General features: G+C 40.8%; 1 protein-coding gene and 1 long non-coding RNA gene across 2 annotated transcripts; one reads left to right on the forward strand and one right to left on the reverse strand.

The window, feature by feature from the left end:
* The first annotated feature begins 791 nt into the window (after positions 1-791).
* LOC139832271 (uncharacterized) lies at positions 792-5,233 on the forward strand. Its single transcript, XM_071821990.1, has 4 exons — positions 792-1,431; positions 1,514-1,674; positions 1,758-1,920; positions 2,973-5,233. Exons 1-4 carry the CDS (start codon positions 792-794, stop codon positions 5,231-5,233), a joined length of 3,225 nt encoding a protein of 1,074 aa, XP_071678091.1.
* A 180-nt stretch (positions 5,234-5,413) lies between these two features.
* On the reverse strand, positions 5,414-7,210 carry LOC139838651 (uncharacterized). The gene is made up of 3 exons (XR_011756335.1): positions 7,178-7,210; positions 6,803-7,106; positions 5,414-6,718 (listed from the first exon to the last, which is right to left on the reverse strand). It is a non-coding gene; the product is annotated as an uncharacterized lncRNA (long non-coding RNA).
* Positions 7,211-18,810: the final 11,600 nt, after the last annotated feature.

The following is an 18,810-nucleotide window of genomic DNA, read 5'->3' on the forward strand; positions in this document are numbered from 1 at the left end:
TATCTGAGGTACTCCATTCCAAAGTAAGGAAGATCCTTTGGTATTTCATTCTAGTATCTGTATTTTTTCATTGACTCCTTTGGTAAAGTAAACAGGGCACAAACACAAGTTACAGCAGAGGTAATGAGAAGGTGCAGACAAACCTCAATGTAGCTAAAGGAGTCAATGAACAGAGCTGTGAGCACGATCACAGAGCAGAAACGACTAAACAAGCAGCCCGATCATAAAATTGAAACAAGCCGAGCAGCTCCTAAAACCTGTAAAGCAGAAAGGAAAAAAACTCAATAAGCATATATGTAACTCTTATGATTGATTGGAGTAGCCATGGTAATCTAAAAAGGTTTTGGATCTCCTAAATCTCGGACTCTTAGTTACTGGGAGCTCTGAACTTCACTTTCATGATGCTAAAATAGTTTTTGGTCTCCTGAATCCGGGACCCAATTATTCAGCTTCTCAGTTGTATAGATTTAGTTTCCAATATTGCGTGCACTTCCTGGTGATCAGGAGAAAGCAGAAGTAAATGTAAGAAAGTGTCCAGCTAACTAGCTAAGACAAAAGTGTTAGAGTAGGACACGGTTGGATTACCCAAACCGTGTAGTAGTAAATCTCTTGTAATCCTATTCCTTGTAGAATAGCAACTCGACCTGTACCCTGGTTTCTGATATATAAATATAGCACAGGCGCTCGATGATTTGCATCGAGTAGAACCACAAACTTTGTCATGGTATCAGAGCCACCTCTTCCATAGACAGAACCCTAGATTTCTACCGACGTTTGATTCAAGCAGAGCCATGGCATCTTCGTCTTCAAGCTCGCCAAACCTTGGATCCCCGCCGTCTGAAAAGCTGACGATGTGGCGCGCACAGGTTATGCCTGCTATTCGCGGCGCCAGGCTCACCGGTCTCCTAGATGGCTCCGATGTCGCACCATCGAAGACCTTGATCGTGGCCAATCCAGACAAAGAGAAGGAGCCCTCCGAAATCTCCAATCCAGCATATGAAACCTGGCTGGAACGAGATCAACAGGTGTTGAGCTATCTCCTAAATTCGCTCTCCAAGGAAGTTCTAATGTATGTCCTTCGTCTAGAGCACACAGCCGAGGTCTGGACGGCAGTAGAAAAGATGTTTGCTTCACAGAGTATGAACAAAGTGACGAATCTTCGGATCGCGCTAGCAAACACGAAGAAACTCAGCATGACCACGCCAGCTTTCTTTGCAAAGATGCAAGGCTTCGCGGACGAGATGGCAGCAGCAGGAAAACCGTTGCAAGATGATGAGCTCGTTTCATTTATTCTGGCTGGTCTTGGCTCACACTATGATTCTTTGGTTGCTGCACTCGGCGTCATAAAAAATTCTCTCACCGTTGCTGAGTTGTACTCTCACGTTGAGTCCTATGATGAGCGCCAGGACATGCATGCCTCCACAAACGGAGGTTTTGAAACCTCTGCTAATGCTGCTGCAAGAAACCGCGGCGGTGGGCGCGGCAGTGGTAACTATCGGCCTCGCAATAACAGTGGCCGTGATGATCGGCGCTATGATGATCGCTATGATGATTGTCGAGAAGATCGACGACAAGATGATCGCCCTCGAAATACCTTCAACAATCGTGGAGGTGGGCGAGGTGGACGTGCTTCTGGTAGTGGTGGTGGTGGTGGTCGTGGACGAGGACGTCGCCGTACCACGCCATGGATTGATGTCACTTGCCAGATTTGCAATCGAGAAGGACATGCCGCCAAAGACTGTTGGTACCGTTTTCAGGATAGTGATAACAATGCTTCAGATGAGCCATATGCATATGGAATTGATACAAACTGGTACTCGGACACCGGGGTGACACATCACATCACCGGTGAATTAAACAATCTCTCAGTTCGCGACAATTACAATGGTCATGACAAGGTGAACGCCGCCAACGGGCAAGGTATGGATATTTGTCATATTGGTCACTCAATAATTCGTAACCCTGTTCAATCCTTTCAGCTTCGTAATATTCTACATGTCCCTAGTGCATCAAGAATCTTCTTTCCGTTCATCGTTTCACCCTTGATAATCATGTTTTCTTGGAATTTCACCCATATTTCTTTTTTATCAAGGATCGGGTCACGGGAAAGATTTTGCATAGAGGACGTTGCGTTGGTGGCTTATATCCTCTTATTTCATCATTAGCTGCCACCTCTCAGAAGCATGCCTTCCTTGTCTCCAAGCCATCGCAAGCCAAGTGGCATAGTCGCCTAGGCCATCCCTCCTTTAGAGTTGTTCAACAAATTATTAGCAAAAATAAACTCCCTTTTGTCAGGGATTCTAGTTCCGAGTCTGTTTGTGATCCGTGTCAACAAGCTAAGAGTCACCAGTTACCTTATCCTGTATCCACTAGTGTTTCTACTTTTCCTCTTCAATTAGTGTTTTCTGATGTTTGGGGTCCTGCGCCAACATCTGTTGGACGCCATGAATATTATGTAAGCTTTATTGATGATTATAGTAAATTCACGTGGATATATCTTCTTAAGAAAAAGTCTGATGTTTTTCCAGTTTTTCAAAACTTTCAAAAGCTTGTTGAGCGAAAGTTGAATAGGAAAATTATTACTGTACAATCTGATTGGGGAGGAGAATATGAAAAACTCAACTCCTTCTTTCAAACACAAGGAATTGAACATCACGTTTCTTGTCCACACGCACACCAACAAAACGGTGATGCTGAACGAAAACATCGTCACATTGTTGAGGTTGGTCTTTCACTTCTTGCACATGCATCTATGCCTTTGAAATTTTGGGATGAAGCTTTTCTCACAGCCACCTATCTCATCAATATTCTTCCTAGCAAAGTTATTAACAACGACACGCCTGTTCATCGACTCCTAGGCACAACACCAAATTATACTTCTCTTCGTGTTTTTGGGTGTGCCTGTTGGCCTAATCTTCGTCCATACAACAAACGGAAGCTTGCCTTTCGCTCAACACGCTGTGTATTTTTAGGGTATAGTCCAATGCATAAGGGAGTCAAGTGTCTAGAAGTCTCCACTGGTCGAGTCTACGTGTCTCGAGATGTTGTTTTTGACGAAGCTGTTTTTCCTTTTAAAGAGCTTCATCCCAACGCTGGTGCTCTTCTCCGCAAAGAACTTATTTTGCTCGACCAATCTCTATACAATACTGAACAAGGGGACGAAATTATTAGTGATTCAATATTGACTAATCCTGCTAATACTTCTCCTGAGTTTTTATCATCAGCAGGAACAAGAATTGTTCAAAACGGTGAAGATTTGGACTCAAATAGAAGCATAGAAGAAGCTAACGCTGGTACTGATAATGAGACCGATTCTATCCAATCCACCTTGAATCGCTCGCCCGCGTCGTCAGAGAACTCTCCGTGCAGCGAACGCGCGGATACCAGTAGCGCGCGCAGCGAAGTGGCCAGCCAACGTCGCGCGACGTCTGATCTGCCCACGTCTGAGCAAACCGAATCATCTGAGCGCACCAATTCTGGAGACAGAAACAGTAGTGACAACACCAGTTCCAGTCATGGAAATCCATCAGGATCTGCTCCAGGATTTTCTATAACACGTAATACTGGGAGACAGGCTGGTCCTTCACCCGTAGCTTCTCTGCCTACACGTCCAGTTACTCGATCGTCTCATGGTATTGTCCGGCCCAGAGAGTACAAGGACGGTACAGTAAGATGGGGTTTATCTTGTGAATCTGATGAGCCGACAAGTTTGCAGGATGCTTTAAAAAAAACTTGTTGGAAAGAAGCAATGGATGAAGAATATGACGCTCTTATAAAGAATAAGACCTGGCATTTAGTTCCTCAAAAACATGGTGCAAATATTATTGACTGTCGTTGGGTCTATAGAGTAAAGAGAAAAGCTGATGGCTCTATTGACAGGTACAAGGCAAGACTAGTAGCGAAAGGTTTCAAACAACGCTATGGTATAGACTATGAGGATACTTTTAGTCCTGTAGTCAAAATTGCTACAGTTCGTCTTGTTTTGGCTATTGCTGTTTCTAGGGGATGGAGTCTGAGACAGTTGGATGTCAAGAACGCGTTTCTACACGGTGTTCTGGAAGAGGAGGTCTATATGAAACAACCACCGGGATATGAAAGTAAAAGCAAACCAAATTTCATATGCAAGCTTGGCAAGGCATTATATGGACTAAAGCAAGCTCCTCGAGCTTGGTACTCTCGTTTAAGCTCTCAGTTGACAAGTCTTGGTTTTGTCGCCTCCAAGTCAGATACTTCACTATTCATCTATCATCAGCTCAATGTCACTATATACATGCTCATTTATGTTGATGATATCATAGTTGTTAGTTCCTCTGAGCATGCTACAAGTGTCTTGCTTAAAAATCTTAGCAAGGAATTCGCCTTAAAAGATCTTGGAGATCTCAATTTCTTCTTAGGCATTGAAGTAAAGAAAGTCAAGGATGGACTTGTGTTAAATCAGGCTAAATATGCAAAAGAAGTTCTGACTCGTGTAGGTATGCAAAATTGCAAAGGTTCTCCTACTCCTCTATCATCATCAGAAAGGATCACTGCACATGAAGGAGAATTGCTAGGACCTGAAGATAGCACTAAATACAGAAGTATGGTAGGTGCTTTGCAGTATTTAACTCTTACGAGGCCTGATATTTCATATGCTGTCAACAAGGTGTGTCAGTATTTGCATGCTCCTACTACATTGCATTGGACGGTTGCCAAGCGGATTTTGAGATACGTCAAGGATACTATCAATGTTGGACTTACCTTTGTAAGAGATAAGTCAAGTTTGATTAGTGCCTTTTTGGATGCCGATTGGGCAGGTTGCTTAGATGATCGCAGATCTACTGGAGGTTTTGCTATTTTCTTTGGATCTAATCTTATATCCTGGAGTGCAAAGAAGCAAGCTACAGTCTCTAGATCAAGTACAGAAGCAGAGTATAAATCTGTTGCTAATGCTACTGCTGAAGTAATTTGGATGCAATCTTTACTTGGTGAGCTTGGCATCAAGACTACTCAACCACCTTGTTTGTGGTGTGACAATTTAGGAGCTACATACTTATCAGCAAATCCGGTGTTTCATGCAAGAGCTAAACATATTGAAATAGATTTTCATTTTGTTAGAGAGAGAGTTCTAAACAAGAAACTTGAGATTAGATTTGTTCCTTCACAGGATCAAATTGCTGATGGGTTTACAAAACCTCTGTCCGCTAGAATGTTCAAGGAGTTCAAGCATAATCTCAACTTACGAAGTTGTGATTAAGGGAAGGTGTTAGAGTAGGACACGGTTGGATTACCCAAACCGTGTAGTAGTAAATCTCTTGTAATCCTATTCCTTGTAGAATAGCAACTCGACCTGTACCCTGGTTTCTGATATATAAATATAGCACAGGCGCTCGATGATTTGCATCGAGTAGAACCACAAACTTTGTCAAAAAGTATGGACACTCTTTGGAGACACTGAAACGATTCCTGTTAGTTAAAATCTACTTGCTATGTTCCAATAGCAAGCAGTGGCAAATTTATGTCTTGCTACGGACCAGGGACAATTCTACATTTCTATTTGCTATATTTCAATAGGACTAAGATCTCAGCATGCAGGTAAGGTAGTATATTGGGAGTCCCTTCATGCATATCAACTAATACATTGTTCTTTTTCTTTGATAAATAAATCAACACGTAAGCTGCATAATATCTAAGCTGGTTGTACGACTACTTTCTTATAAGAAGCATCATATTACATATATTTGCCCTACAAATTTCTAAAAATTGCAAACTTTGACTGCTGGTAAGAAGCATCAGATTCGAACTATCGGTCCTACAAATTTCTAAAAATGAAATTTTTGACTGATGGTTAATCATGTTGGCCAGCTAAAGGAGTACACTTCATTGGCCACAACAGTTTGTCAATAAATATAAAATAGTGAAGTATTTATTTGTGTTGACAAAAAAAATAGTGGAAAATATATAGAAAGTCGTAAAATATACGAAATGATCATATAATTAGTTCCAAGTTGCAATTATCCAAAGCGTAAATTTGACCATTGTCCATTAGTTAAGTGAATTATATATACGGACCATGCTAAAAGCTAAAGCTATACATGAAAAAAATAGAAAAAATGCGTGATTGAGATTCATTTGACATAGATAAAGGCTCCAAATATAAATGGGTAATACCTCATAAACTGTGAAGAGTTAATTCAGAGAGCAAGAAATTTACTATAATAGTGGAGATAAATTCTAACAAAGTGACTTATTTATGAACTGTACACTATACATATGCCACGACATAGTGGTAGGTCCTGGAAAACAACAAAGTCCAACAGTAATAATTGAGAGAATGGAACCAAATTACATAACCTACAGGATAATAACACAAGTTCAAACATGAGTAATCTATAATATATAGAAGGGAAACATTTTACATAACAACCAAGGATTGCAGAAGAACACCATTGACTGCCTGAAACTGCACAGATGGTTGTTTTCTTTTTCTGAGTGTTTACTCATATGGAATAGGGGGCAAAGAGTATACTCTTAGCAGTTTGGTCCAATAATAATGAACGTTTTAGTGAATTTAAAACGGACATGAAAGAATACAAGTCAGGGCGCACCAACCAAAGGTACAACAGTGTTAATGAGAAGGTGCAGAAAGACCTCAAGGTAGCTAAAGGAGAAGGAACAGAGCTGGGGGTACGATTACAGAGCAGAAACGAGCAGCCTGATCAGAAACCTGAAACCTTGAAACCTGCAAAGTGGAAAGGATTGTAAAGAAAATAATGATCCGACAAGCAGGTCCTAAGCAGGGCAGGACCAAGCGTAAGTAGTGTACCCAAATGTCCAGGAAGGAAAGCCGAGTTGGAATTTCCGGAGCTAGCACGAACGCACGGACAGAACTCAGAAGGCTGAGAACGATAAAGGAAACTAGGGGGACAAGATACGAAGGAAAAAAGCAATCAACTATCCCACAGAAACGAAACTAAAATGAACAATTAGCTCACAGGCATTTCGTCAAACATGACTCGCGCACTGTGAGCACGACTGAAAGAACATACACAAGGGAAGAAATGCACCCCGAACGCTTAAGCACTGACGATCGGTGGAGCAAGTCCACCGGCAGCAGCAATCCCATGGCCCTGAAGAGGAAGCCGAAGCGAAGCATTAGCCGAGAGAACGACGGCAGAGAGGAGGCGAACGGCAAACTCACCTCAACCACAACAAGGCGCCTGCGAAAGGAAACGGCAAACGCGCCAAAGAAGCGATTCCTTTGTATCGCTTGTAGCGAGCCGTATCGTAGGCCCATGGAAAGAGCGGCCCATGAGGAGTAGGACGATCGTGAATCAAATGGGCCCTGGCCCGTGGTCCTTGAGGTCAATTTGAGAGGCCACGTGTCAGCCCAATTGACGGAAAGTTTGTGGGCTTGCAGCGCCGTTGGTGCCTGGTGGGTATCTCGGGTCAGTCCAAATGTATTTTATTTCAGTCTTGAGAATTTTGGAGACTTATAAAGATGAATTTTATTTTGGTCTTGAGAAAACTGTGACTAGCTCAATCACCTGTTTCTTTTTTTCCTCAGTTCTAGAAAAAGTGTTCTAGATGTCATTCTGCTTTAAAAATTGAGATAATTAAAATTCTGGCTAAGCAAGGATGTCCTGGAAACAAAGTACAACATGCTTAAATTTTAGTACCATGTAGTCTTTAACCACTTTTTGAACCCATCTACCCATTTTGTTGCAAAATAATTTCAATTTAAATGAAATCTGACCTTTTAAATATTTCATAGGTTGAGTCTTGTTTAGAAGAAACAAATGGGGTGCCGCTCTAGGTTGCCGTCGACATTGGCCCGAACATGAGGTTGCCGTCGACATTGGCCCGAACATGTGCTCGGACACCTCATAGTGGACATGCTTTGGAGCGGCCTAGAAATTTTACCCTTTCTTACCCTCCTCTTGTACATCTCTCCCTGTTCGTCTTTCTATCATATGTGTGGAGGCTAGTCGTTAGGGTTTCTGGCCGATTGTCGTCACCCATGTCATCCCATTACATGGACGGTGATCTCTCCCTTGAGCTCTGATGACCCACAAGTATAGGGGGTATATCGTAGTATCTTCGATAAGTAAGAATGTCGATCCCAACGAGGAGCAGAAGGTGTTGACAAGCAGTTTCGATGAAGGATTCACTGTAAATGCTCACAGACAAGTATTCAGGGGGTTTTGATGTAACAGATGAATAAAGTACGAGTAAGTAAAGTGCGAGAGTAACAATTTCAGCGAGTGGCCCAATCCTTTTTAGCACAAAGGACAAGCCGGTTTGTTTACTTATGATGACCAAACGTTCTCGAGGATACACGGGATTTTAGTCTAGTGCTTTCGCTACATACGGCTAATTAATCTTCATTGTTTTGATAAGTGTTGTGTGGGTGAACCTGTGCTAATGTACCGCCCTTCCTAGGACTAATACATACTTGTGATTATACCCCTTGCAAGCATCCGCAACTACAAGAAAGTAATTAAGATAAATCTAACCACAGCCTTAAACTCTGAGATCCTGCTATCCCTCCTGCATCGATATACCAACGGGGGCTTAGGTTTCTGTCACTCCGGCAACCCCGCAATTGGCAAACGAGTACAAGATGCATTCCCCTAGGCCCATAAAGGTGAAGTGTCGTGTAGTCGACATTCACACGACACCACTAGAAGAATAACACCACAACTTAAATATCATAACATTGAATATTACTCAACCATACTTCACTACTAACATTTAGACTTCACCCATGTCCTCAAGAACTAAACGAACTACTCACGAGACATCATATGGAACATGATCAGAGGTGATATGATGATGAATAACAATCTGAACATAAACCTTGGTCCAACGGTTTCACTCAATAGCATCAATAACAAGTAGAAATCAATACCGGGAGAGTTTCCCCTATCAAACAATCAAGATCAAACCCAAATTGCTACGGCGGTGACGATGTCCAGCGGTGGAGACGGCGGTGATGATGGTGAAGATGATGATGATGGCGATGGAGATGATGTCCAACTCGATGACGGTGATGATGGCGTTGATTTCCCCCTCCCGGAGGGAATTTCCCCGGCGGATCTCAGCCCGCCGGAGAGCTCTTTTCTCTCTGGTGTTCTCCGCCCCGCAGAGGCGGCTGTAACTCTTCGCGAGGTACCCTCTGGAGCTTAGGTCTTCGGGATGAAGGATTTTGCGAAGAAAAGGAGGCGAGAGGGGCTGTGGGCCCCCTCCTCACTGGGCGGCGCGGCCAGGCCCTGGGCCGCGCCGGCCTATGGGGTGGGCCCACCTCGGGTCCCCTCAGCTCCCCCTTCTGGCTCCCTTCGTCATCTGGAAAAATAGGATTTTTGGTATAATTTCCGTCAACTGTTGATCTTCCGAAATATTGCATTCTGACGGTGCTCGATCCTCCAATAATCATGAATCATGCAAAATAGATGAAATAACATAAGTATTATGTCCAAATATGAAATATATCAATGAATAACAGCAAATTATGATATAAAATAGTGATGCAAATTGGACGTATCAACTCCCCCCAAGCTTAGACTTCGCTTGTCCCCAAGCGAAACTGAACTCGGTAAACAGGACCACATGTTTATGGAGTGAAGAGTCGATAAGTAAAATACGGACAAGAAGCATCATATTCATTCACACAAGACATTCTAGTAAACATCTTCCTCATATAACTCAACTTGAAACTAGTATAAGGTAATCACAAATAAAGGTGCATAAGAAATCATAGTTGGTGATGGCAAACTTCGTTCTTGGTCAGAGAACAATTAACAGATTATACTTATCTCATTGAGCAGCGCTCTCATGTTAAAGTTTATATGGCACAACTTGCATACTCAATCATAATAGTCTCCTCATGATCATTGATAACTTGCAAAGCTATATATATTCATTCAGATAAAACTTGTACTAAACAAGGAAGAGTAAAAGACATGATGAAGCAAATCACAATATAATGGTTTAATCACAACAACTCAAATGCTTGCTCAAGATGGAGGGAAATAGGTTTACTGACTCAACATAAAGTAAAAGACAGGCCCTTCGCAGAGGGAAGCAGGGATTAAATCATGTGCTAGAGCTTTTTCAGTTTTGAAATCATATAAAGAGAATGAAAGTAACATTTTGAGAGGTGTTTGTTGTTGTCAACGACTGGTAGCGGGTACTCTAACCCCCTTGCCAGACAAACCTTCAAAGAGCGGATCCCATTTTATTTTTATTTTGTGTGGCACTCCTTCCAACCTTTCTTTCACAAATCATGGCTAACCGAATCCTCGGGTGCCTGCCAACAATCTCATACCATGAAGGAGTGCCCTTTTATTTTAGTTTTATGATGACACTCCCCCCAACCTTTGCTTACACAAGCCATGGCTAACCGAATCCTTCGGGTGCCGTCCATCAATCACATACCATGGAGGAGTGTCTATTTTTATTAATTAATTTGGGACTGGGAATCCCATTGCCAGCTCTTTTTGCAAAATTATTGGATAAGCGGATGAAGCCACCAGTCCATTGGTGAAAGTTGCCCAACAAGATTGAAAGATAAAACACCACATACTTCCTCATGAGCTATAAAACATTGACACAAATAAGAGATAGTAAATTTTGAATTGTTTAAAGGTAGCACACGAAGTATTTACTTGGAATGGCAGGAAATACCATGTAGTAGGTAGTTATGGTGGACACAAATGACATAGGTTTGGGTTAAGGTTTGGATGCACGAGAAGTATTCCCTCTCATTACAGGTCTTTGGCTAGCAAGGTTAATTAGCAAGCATAAGATTTGAAGGAAACAAACAAATATACATGTGATAGGAATAATCATGCATCTTCCTTATAAGCACAAACAGTTTTAACTTCAGAATAATAAGCTATGAGCTAACAAGAAAGAAAGACAATGAAACAACTACATGTATTTCTCTTTTCTACTTAAACCTCAAAGTGTTGTTGCTATTGACCAATGCTAAGTTTGCCAAAACCAAATAGATTTATTCAATGCTCCCAAAGTGATACCAATACTAAAATCAAGATCAATCATATAATAGAGATTGCAAACTAAAATAAGATGTGCAATATGTAAATGATAAGACTTCTCATTAATATTCCATAACGATAACTCACACCAAGGGATACATAGACAACCAACTAAAGGAGAGATACTTCCAAACTGCATCCCATCTTATATGATAACTTCCCTACTCATGATATGACACTACTTGACAGTAAAAAGTAAAAGGTAGTGATAATGTGATACCGCGGCACCCCCCCCAAGCTTGGAACAAACCAAGGGGATGCCAATACCGATGATGAATTACTCCTTCGGCGATGGTGGTGATGAATTCCCGTCATCAGACTTCCAAGGAAGAGGCTCTCCATCAACAAACGACATCTTGGTCTCGGGAATCCTGAAACTAGCAGCATGGCTTATGTGTTTAAACCTAATTTCATACTCACAGTTCTGATTCTGAACGTCATAGAGTTGAGCTTGGAGTTTGTTGGTGGTGTCGTGAAGTGAGAGGATGTCGCCCCATAGTTTTGCAGTTTCCTTCTCGTGCTCAGCAATGAGTCCAGACACAATCTTGTGGAAGATATCCACCTCACGCTCGGCCATCTTCTTGTATTTGAAGACCTCTTGTTCTAGCTTCTCCATCCTGTCTTCCAAGCTTCCTTCTCCTTTAGGACCCTGAACATCTTTGATCTGCAGTTCTCCCTCGACGAGCATCAACTCCTTGGGGTGCATCCTCAGCTCCTCCATGTACAAGTTGTCAACATCCTTGCAGGAGCTGTCCTTCGGAGTTTCCGACGAAGACATGATGGCTCTAGATCTGAAGCAAATCCTGGCAGAAACAGCTCGAAACAAAACACGTCGAGAAAACGATATACGGACCTCCAGGGGTCCGAGCGATTATATAGCAAAAAATTTCACGACAAAAGGAAAGTACCAGGTCGAACCAGAGTCGGAAAGGGGCGACGAGGCGGCCAGCTCATAGGGCGGCGCGGGCCAAGGCCAGGCCGCGCCGGCCTATGGGGGCACGCCCTCGTGCGTCTCCTCCACTCCGTTTCGATCTCGTAATTTTTCATATTTTCCAAAAATAGCAAAAATATTGTTCGGAAAGTAAATTGCGAACTTTTCATTACCAGTACTGTTACCTATTCAAAGTCGAGTTCTGGCGAACTGTCAATTTGTCCTTTGATGAATGCCTCCGGTGTTTCCACTCGAATAATATCAACATCTACATTATAAGAATCACCTGAGATATAATGCTTGAGTCTTTATCCATTCACCACTTGTGTGGCATTGCCTTGGAGAGAGCTAATTTTAATTGCTCCTGAACGATACACCTCCTCAACAACATATGGTCCTTCCCACTTCGAGAGTAATTTCCCTGCAAAGAATCTGAGACGAGACCGATACAATAGGACTTTATCCCCAATATTAAATTCTCTTTTGATAATCCTTCTATCATGCCATTTATTAACTTTCTTTTTAAAGAGTTTAGCATTTTCATAAGCTTCACTTCTCCATTCATCTAGAGAACTCAATTGCAACAACCTCTTATTACCGGCAAGTTTAGGATCTTTATTTAATTCTCTAACTGCCCAATAAGCTTTGTGCTCTAGTTCTAAAGGTAAATGACAAGCTTTCCGATAAACCATTTTATAAGGTGACATTCCCATGGGGTTCTTATAAGCAGTTCTATAAGCCCATAGTGCATCCTTCAATTTACTAGCCCAATTCTTTCTAGTTTTATTAACAGTCTTTTGCAAGATAGATTTAATTTCTCTATTTGATAGTTCTACTTGCCCACTAGTTTGAGGATGATAAGCGGAAGCAATTCTATGATTAATACCATATTTAGTGAGAGTTTTTCTAAAACCACCATGAATAAAATGAGAACCTCCACCAGTCATAATATATCTAGGAACTCCAAATCTAGGAAAAATAATATCTAAAAGCATTCTTAAAGAGGTCTCACCATCAGCACTTTTTGTAGGTATGGCTTCCACCCATTTAGTAACATAATCAACAGCAACAAGTATATGAGTGTTACCTTCTGAAGAGGGAAAAGGTCCCATGAAGTCAAATCCCCAACAATCGAACGGTTCAATAACAAGAGTATAATTCATAGGCATTTCATTGCATCTGGAGATATTACCAACCCTTTGACATTCATCACGAGATAAGATAAACTTCCTTGCATCTTTGAAGAGAGTTGGCCAATAAAAACCTGATTGTAGAACCTTTTGCGCGGTTCTATCTCCGGCGTGATGTCCTCCATAAGCACTACCATGACATTTACTCAATATCTCTTGTTGTTCATATTCGGGAACACATCTTCGCAGAATACCATCCACTCCTTCTTTATATAAGTGTGGGTCATCCCAGAAATAATGCCGCAAGTCATAAAAGAATTTCCTCCTTTGCTGAGCTGAAAAGGTTGGAGGCAAGTACTTGGAAACAATAAAGTTAGCATAATCAGCATACCAAGGACTGTCTCGCGAGCTCACCTTTATTACAGCCAATTGTTCATTTGGAAAACTATCATTAACAGGAACAGGATCATAAGCAATATTTTCCAATCTAGACAAATTATCAGCAACAGGATTATCAGCACCTTTCCTATCTACAATATGTAAATCAAATTCTTGCAACAGAAGTACCCATCTAATAAGCCTTGGCTTAGCATCTTTCTTTTGCATAAGGTATCTGATTGCAGCATGATCAGTATGTATTGTAACTTTTGAATCAACAATATAAGATCTAAACTTATCACAAGCAAAGACTACAGCTAACAATTCCTTTTCAGTAGTAGCATAATTTCTTTGAGCAGCATCAAGAGTTTTACTAGCATAATGAATAACATTCAATTTTTTATTCACTCGCTGTCCAAGAACAGCGCCTACAGCAAAATCACTAGCATCACACATAATTTCAAATGGTAAGTTCCAATCAGGAGGTTCAACTATAGGAGCAGTTGTTAAGGCTTTCTTTAGAGTTTCAAAAGCTTCCTTACAATCATCATCAAAAACAAAAGGCACATCTTTTTGAAGAATATTAGTAAGAGGCTTTGAAATCTTGGAGAAGTCTTTAATAAACCTCCTATAAAACCCAGCATGACCAAGAACACTACGAATACCTTTAACATCCCTAGGATAGGGCATCTTCTCAATTGCTTCAACTTTAGCTCTATCAACTTCAATACCTTTCTCGGAAATTTTATGTCCCAATACAATTCCTTCATTAACCATAAAGTGGCATTTCTCCCAATTAAGAACAAGGTTAGTTTCTTTGCATCTCTGCAAAACTTTATCGAGGTTCCGCAAGCAATTATCAAAAGAATTCCCATAGACAGAAAAATCATCCATGAATACCTCTACAATACTCTCGCAAAAGCCATGAAAAATAGCAGACATGCATCTTTGAAAAGTAGCAGGAGCATTACATAAACCAAAAGGCATACGTCTATAAGCATAAGTTCCATAGGGACAAGTGAAAGTGGTTTTCTCTTGATCTTTAGTTTTAACAGCAATTTGTGAAAACCCAGAATAACCATCAAGAAAACAAAAGTGAGTATTTTTAGATAACCTTTCTAACATTTGATCAATAAAAGGCAAAGGGTAATGATCTTTTTTAGTAACCTTATTAACTTTTCGATAATCAATGCACATTCTATATCCTACAACTACTCTTTAAGGTATGAGCTCATCATTATCATTAGGCACAACAGTCATTCCTCCTTTCTTAGGAACACAATGCACAGGACTAACCCATCTACTATCAGCAATAGGATATATAATACCAGCTTCAAGAAGTCTTAATACCTCATTTCTTACCACATCCTTCATCTTAGGAATTAGACGACGCTGAGGTTCAACAACAGGCTTCGCATCATCTTCCATATTAATGGCGTGTTGGCAAATAGAGGGAGAAATCCCCTTCAAGTCATCAAGAGTGTAGCCAATAGCACCTCGGTGCTTCTTCAGTATTTCCAATAGCCTTTCTTCTTCAAACTCTGAAAGCTTAGAACTAATAATAACATGATATATTTTCTTATCATCAATATGAGCATATTTAAGATTATCAGGCAATGGTTTTAAATCAAAGACAGGATCTTCCTTTGGTGGTGGTGTTGTACCCAGATCTTCCACCGGTAGATCATGCTTAAGAATAGGTTGGCGAAGAAAATTTTCATCAAGCTCATCTCTTTCTTGCCTAAAAACTTCACTCTCGCTATTCTCCAAATGTTGCTGCAAAGGATTATTAGGAACAAGAACAATAGATGCACACTGTTCAATTTTAAAATCATCATTAGGCGGATCAATTTTATAAGGAGTTTTGGTAAATTTAGAAAAGTTAAACTCATAAGATTCACCAGCAAATTTAGTCAAAATTTTCTCTTTCTTGCAATCTATAATAGCTCCACAAGTATTTAGAAAAGGTCTACCAAAAATGATAGGACAATATTCACTAGCAGCAGAACCAAGTACCAAAAAGTCAGCAGGATATTTAATCTTACCGCATAGAACTTCCACATCTCGAACAATACCAATTGGAGAAATAGTTTCTCTATTAGCCAGCTGAATAACCACATCAATATCTTCAAGTTCACAAGAACCAATTTCGTGCATAATCTCCGTGTAAAGCTCATAAGGAATAGCACTAATACTTGCACCAATATCACATAAACCATAATAGCAATGATCACCGATTCTAACAGATAGCATAGGAACACTAGCTTTCTTGGCCTTATTAGGATGTGAAATAATATTAGAAGCATCTTCACAGAAAATAATATGACCATCCTCCACATTTTCAGTCACAAGATCTTTAACTATTGCAACAGCGGGTTCAACTTTTATTTGTTCTTCAGGTTCTATAGGTTTCTTTTCACTTTTATGAACCGCACTATTTATAACAGAGTACTCCTTCATTTTAGCAGGGAAAGGAGTTTTTTCAATATAAGCTTCAGGAATAACATGATCAACAGTTTCAACTACAACGCATTTATTAATAGATGAATCAATTTTATCTTTATACGGTTCATGATACTTATCAAAATTCTTCTTAGGCAATTCATAATGAGAGGCAAAAGCTTTATAAAGATTTGCAGCAACTTGAGAATCAAGACCATAAGTAGCACTCATATTACGAAATTTATCAGTATCCATAAAAGCTTCAATGCATTTATAATCATAATTTATACCTGATTCTCTATCTTCGTCGTTCTCCCATCCTTCGGTATTTTCCTGGATCCGATTGAGAAGGTCCCTTTTAAACTCTTCTTTGTTGCGCGTGAATGATCCAGAACAAGAAGTATCCAGCAAGGTCTTGTCTTCAAAAGAAAGTCTTGCATAGAAATTATCAATAATAATATTACCAGGAAGCTCATGAATGGGGCATTTGAGGATTAAAGACTTCAATCTCCCCCACGCTTGGGCAATACTCTCTCCATCATGAGGCCAAAAATTATATATGCGGTTCCGATCCTTGTGAATTTCACTTGGAGGATAGAACTTAGAATAAACCGGGGCACAATATCATTCCATTCAAGAGAATCCCCATTATCCAGTAATTTATACCAATGCGCCACTTTACCAGACAGCGATACAGAGAATAGTTTCTTCCTCACTTCATCCATAGCAATACCTGCACACTTGAATAAACCGCATAATTCATGCAAGAACAGTAAATGATCTCCAGGGTGGACAGTTCCATCCCCTGTATAACGGTTACCCACTACGCGTTCAATAATTTTCATAGGTATTTTGTATGGTATCTCTTCCTCACCTGGCGCCTCATCCACTACCTTTGCAGTAGTAGCAGATTTCCCAAATAAACATTCAAAAGGAGATCTCTCCATAATGAATTATGGCAGCAGGCAGAAATAAAATCAGCACAAACAGTAGAAGTTTCCCTTACCAATTCCACTTACCAATAGCGCTTCACTCCCCGGCAACGGCGCCAGAAAATAGTCTTGATGACCCACAAGTATAGGGGGTATATCGTAGTATCTTCGATAAGTAAGAATGTCGATCCCAACGAGGAGCAGAAGGTGTTGACAAGCAGTTTTGATGAAGAATTCACTGTAAATGCTCACAGACAAGTATTCAGGGGGTTTTGATGTAACAGATGAATAAAGTACGAGTAAGTAAAGTGCTAGAGTAACAATTTCAGTGAGTGACCCAATCCTTTTTAGCACAAAGGACAAGCCGGTTTGTTTACTTATGATGACCAAACGTTCTCGAGGACACACGGGATTTTAGTCTAATGCTTTCGCTACATACGGCTAATTAATCTTCATTGTTTTGATAAGTGTTGTGTGGGTGAACCTGTGCTAATGTACCGCCCTTCCTAGGACTAATACATACTTGTGATTATACCCCTTGCAAGCATCCGCAACTACAAGAAAGTAATTAAGATAAATCTAACCACAGCCTTAAACTCTGAGATCCTGCTATCCCTCCTGCATCGATATACCAACGGGGGCTTAGGTTTCTGTCACTCTGGCAACCCCGCAATTGGCAAACGAGTACAAGATGCATTCCCCTAGGCCCATAAAGGTGAAGTGTGGTGTAGTCGACGTTCACACGACACCACTAGAAGAATAACACCACAACTTAAATATCATAACATTGAATATTACTCAACCATACTTCACTACTAACATTTAGACTTCACCCATGTCCTCAAGAACTAAACGAACTACTCACGAGACATCATATGGAACATGATCAGAGGTGATATGATGATGAATAACAATCTGAACATAAACCTTGGTCCAACGGTTTCACTCAATAGCATCAATAACAAGTAGAAATCAATACCGGGAGAGTTTCCCCTATCAAACAATCAAGATCAAACCCAAATTGCTACGGCGGTGACGATGTCCAGCGGTGGAGACGGCGGTGATGATGGTGAAGATGATGATGATGGCGATGGAGATGATGTCCAGCTCGATGACGGTGACGATGGCGTCGATTTCCCCCTCCCGGAGGGAATTTCCCCGGCGGATCTCAGCCCGCCGGAGAGCTCTTTTCTCTCTGGTGTTCTCCGCCCCGCAGAGGCGGCTGTAATTCTTCGCGAGGTACCCTCTGGAGCTTAGGTCTTCGGGACGAAGGATTTCGCGAAGAAAAGGAGGCGAGAGGGGCTGTGGTCCCCCCTCCTCACTGGGCGGCGCGGCCAGGCCCTGGGTCGCGCCGGCCTATGGGGTGGGCCCACCTTGGGTCCCCTCAGCTCCCCCTTCTGGCTCCCTTCGTCATCTGAAAAAATATGATTTTTGGTATAATTTCCGTCAACTGTTGATCTTCCGAAATATTGCATTCTGACGGTGCTTTTTCCAGCAGAATCCTGGCTCCGGTGCTCGATCCTCCAATAATCATGAATCATGCAAAATAGATGAAATAACATAAGTATTATGTCCAAATATGAAATATATCAATGAATAACAGCAAATTATGATATAAAATAGTGATGCAAATTGGACGTATCAAGCTCCTGCCCACTGTATCAACTAAATCCCTAAACCCATGTTCTGAAAATTTTAGAATTTGTAATTTTAATTTTTAAAAAATTCAAAAAATTATTTTGAGAATACATATACATGTTATGTATATTCTGCCAAGTTTAGGTACAAAACTCGTAATGCTTTGGGATATAGGAAAAAACAAAATTATGTTAGTATATAGCCGTTATATACGAGTATTTTGTATGTGTTTGTCTTCTGGTGTTGTCTTGGTGGTGTCATTGTTGCTGTTTAGAGTTTTCGATCTCTGTAGCGGGACTTTTGTTTTTTGTAATTCTTCTATC

This window comes from Lolium perenne, chromosome 1 (assembly GCF_019359855.2).
Source record: "Lolium perenne isolate Kyuss_39 chromosome 1, Kyuss_2.0, whole genome shotgun sequence".
Taxonomy (NCBI): Eukaryota; Viridiplantae; Streptophyta; class Magnoliopsida; order Poales; family Poaceae; genus Lolium; species Lolium perenne.

Excerpts from the sequence above, each read along its gene's own strand:
- LOC139832271 (XM_071821990.1), top strand. The coding sequence starts at position 792 with ATGGCATCTTCGTCTTCAAGCTCGCCAAACCTTGGATCCCCGCCGTCT. Across the intron at positions 1,432-1,513 it reads GCATGCCTCCACAAACGGAG|TGGCCGTGATGATCGGCGCT; the intron begins GTTTTGAAACCT and ends TCGCAATAACAG. Across the intron at positions 1,675-1,757 it reads TCGTGGACGAGGACGTCGCC|GATAGTGATAACAATGCTTC; the intron begins GTACCACGCCAT and ends TACCGTTTTCAG.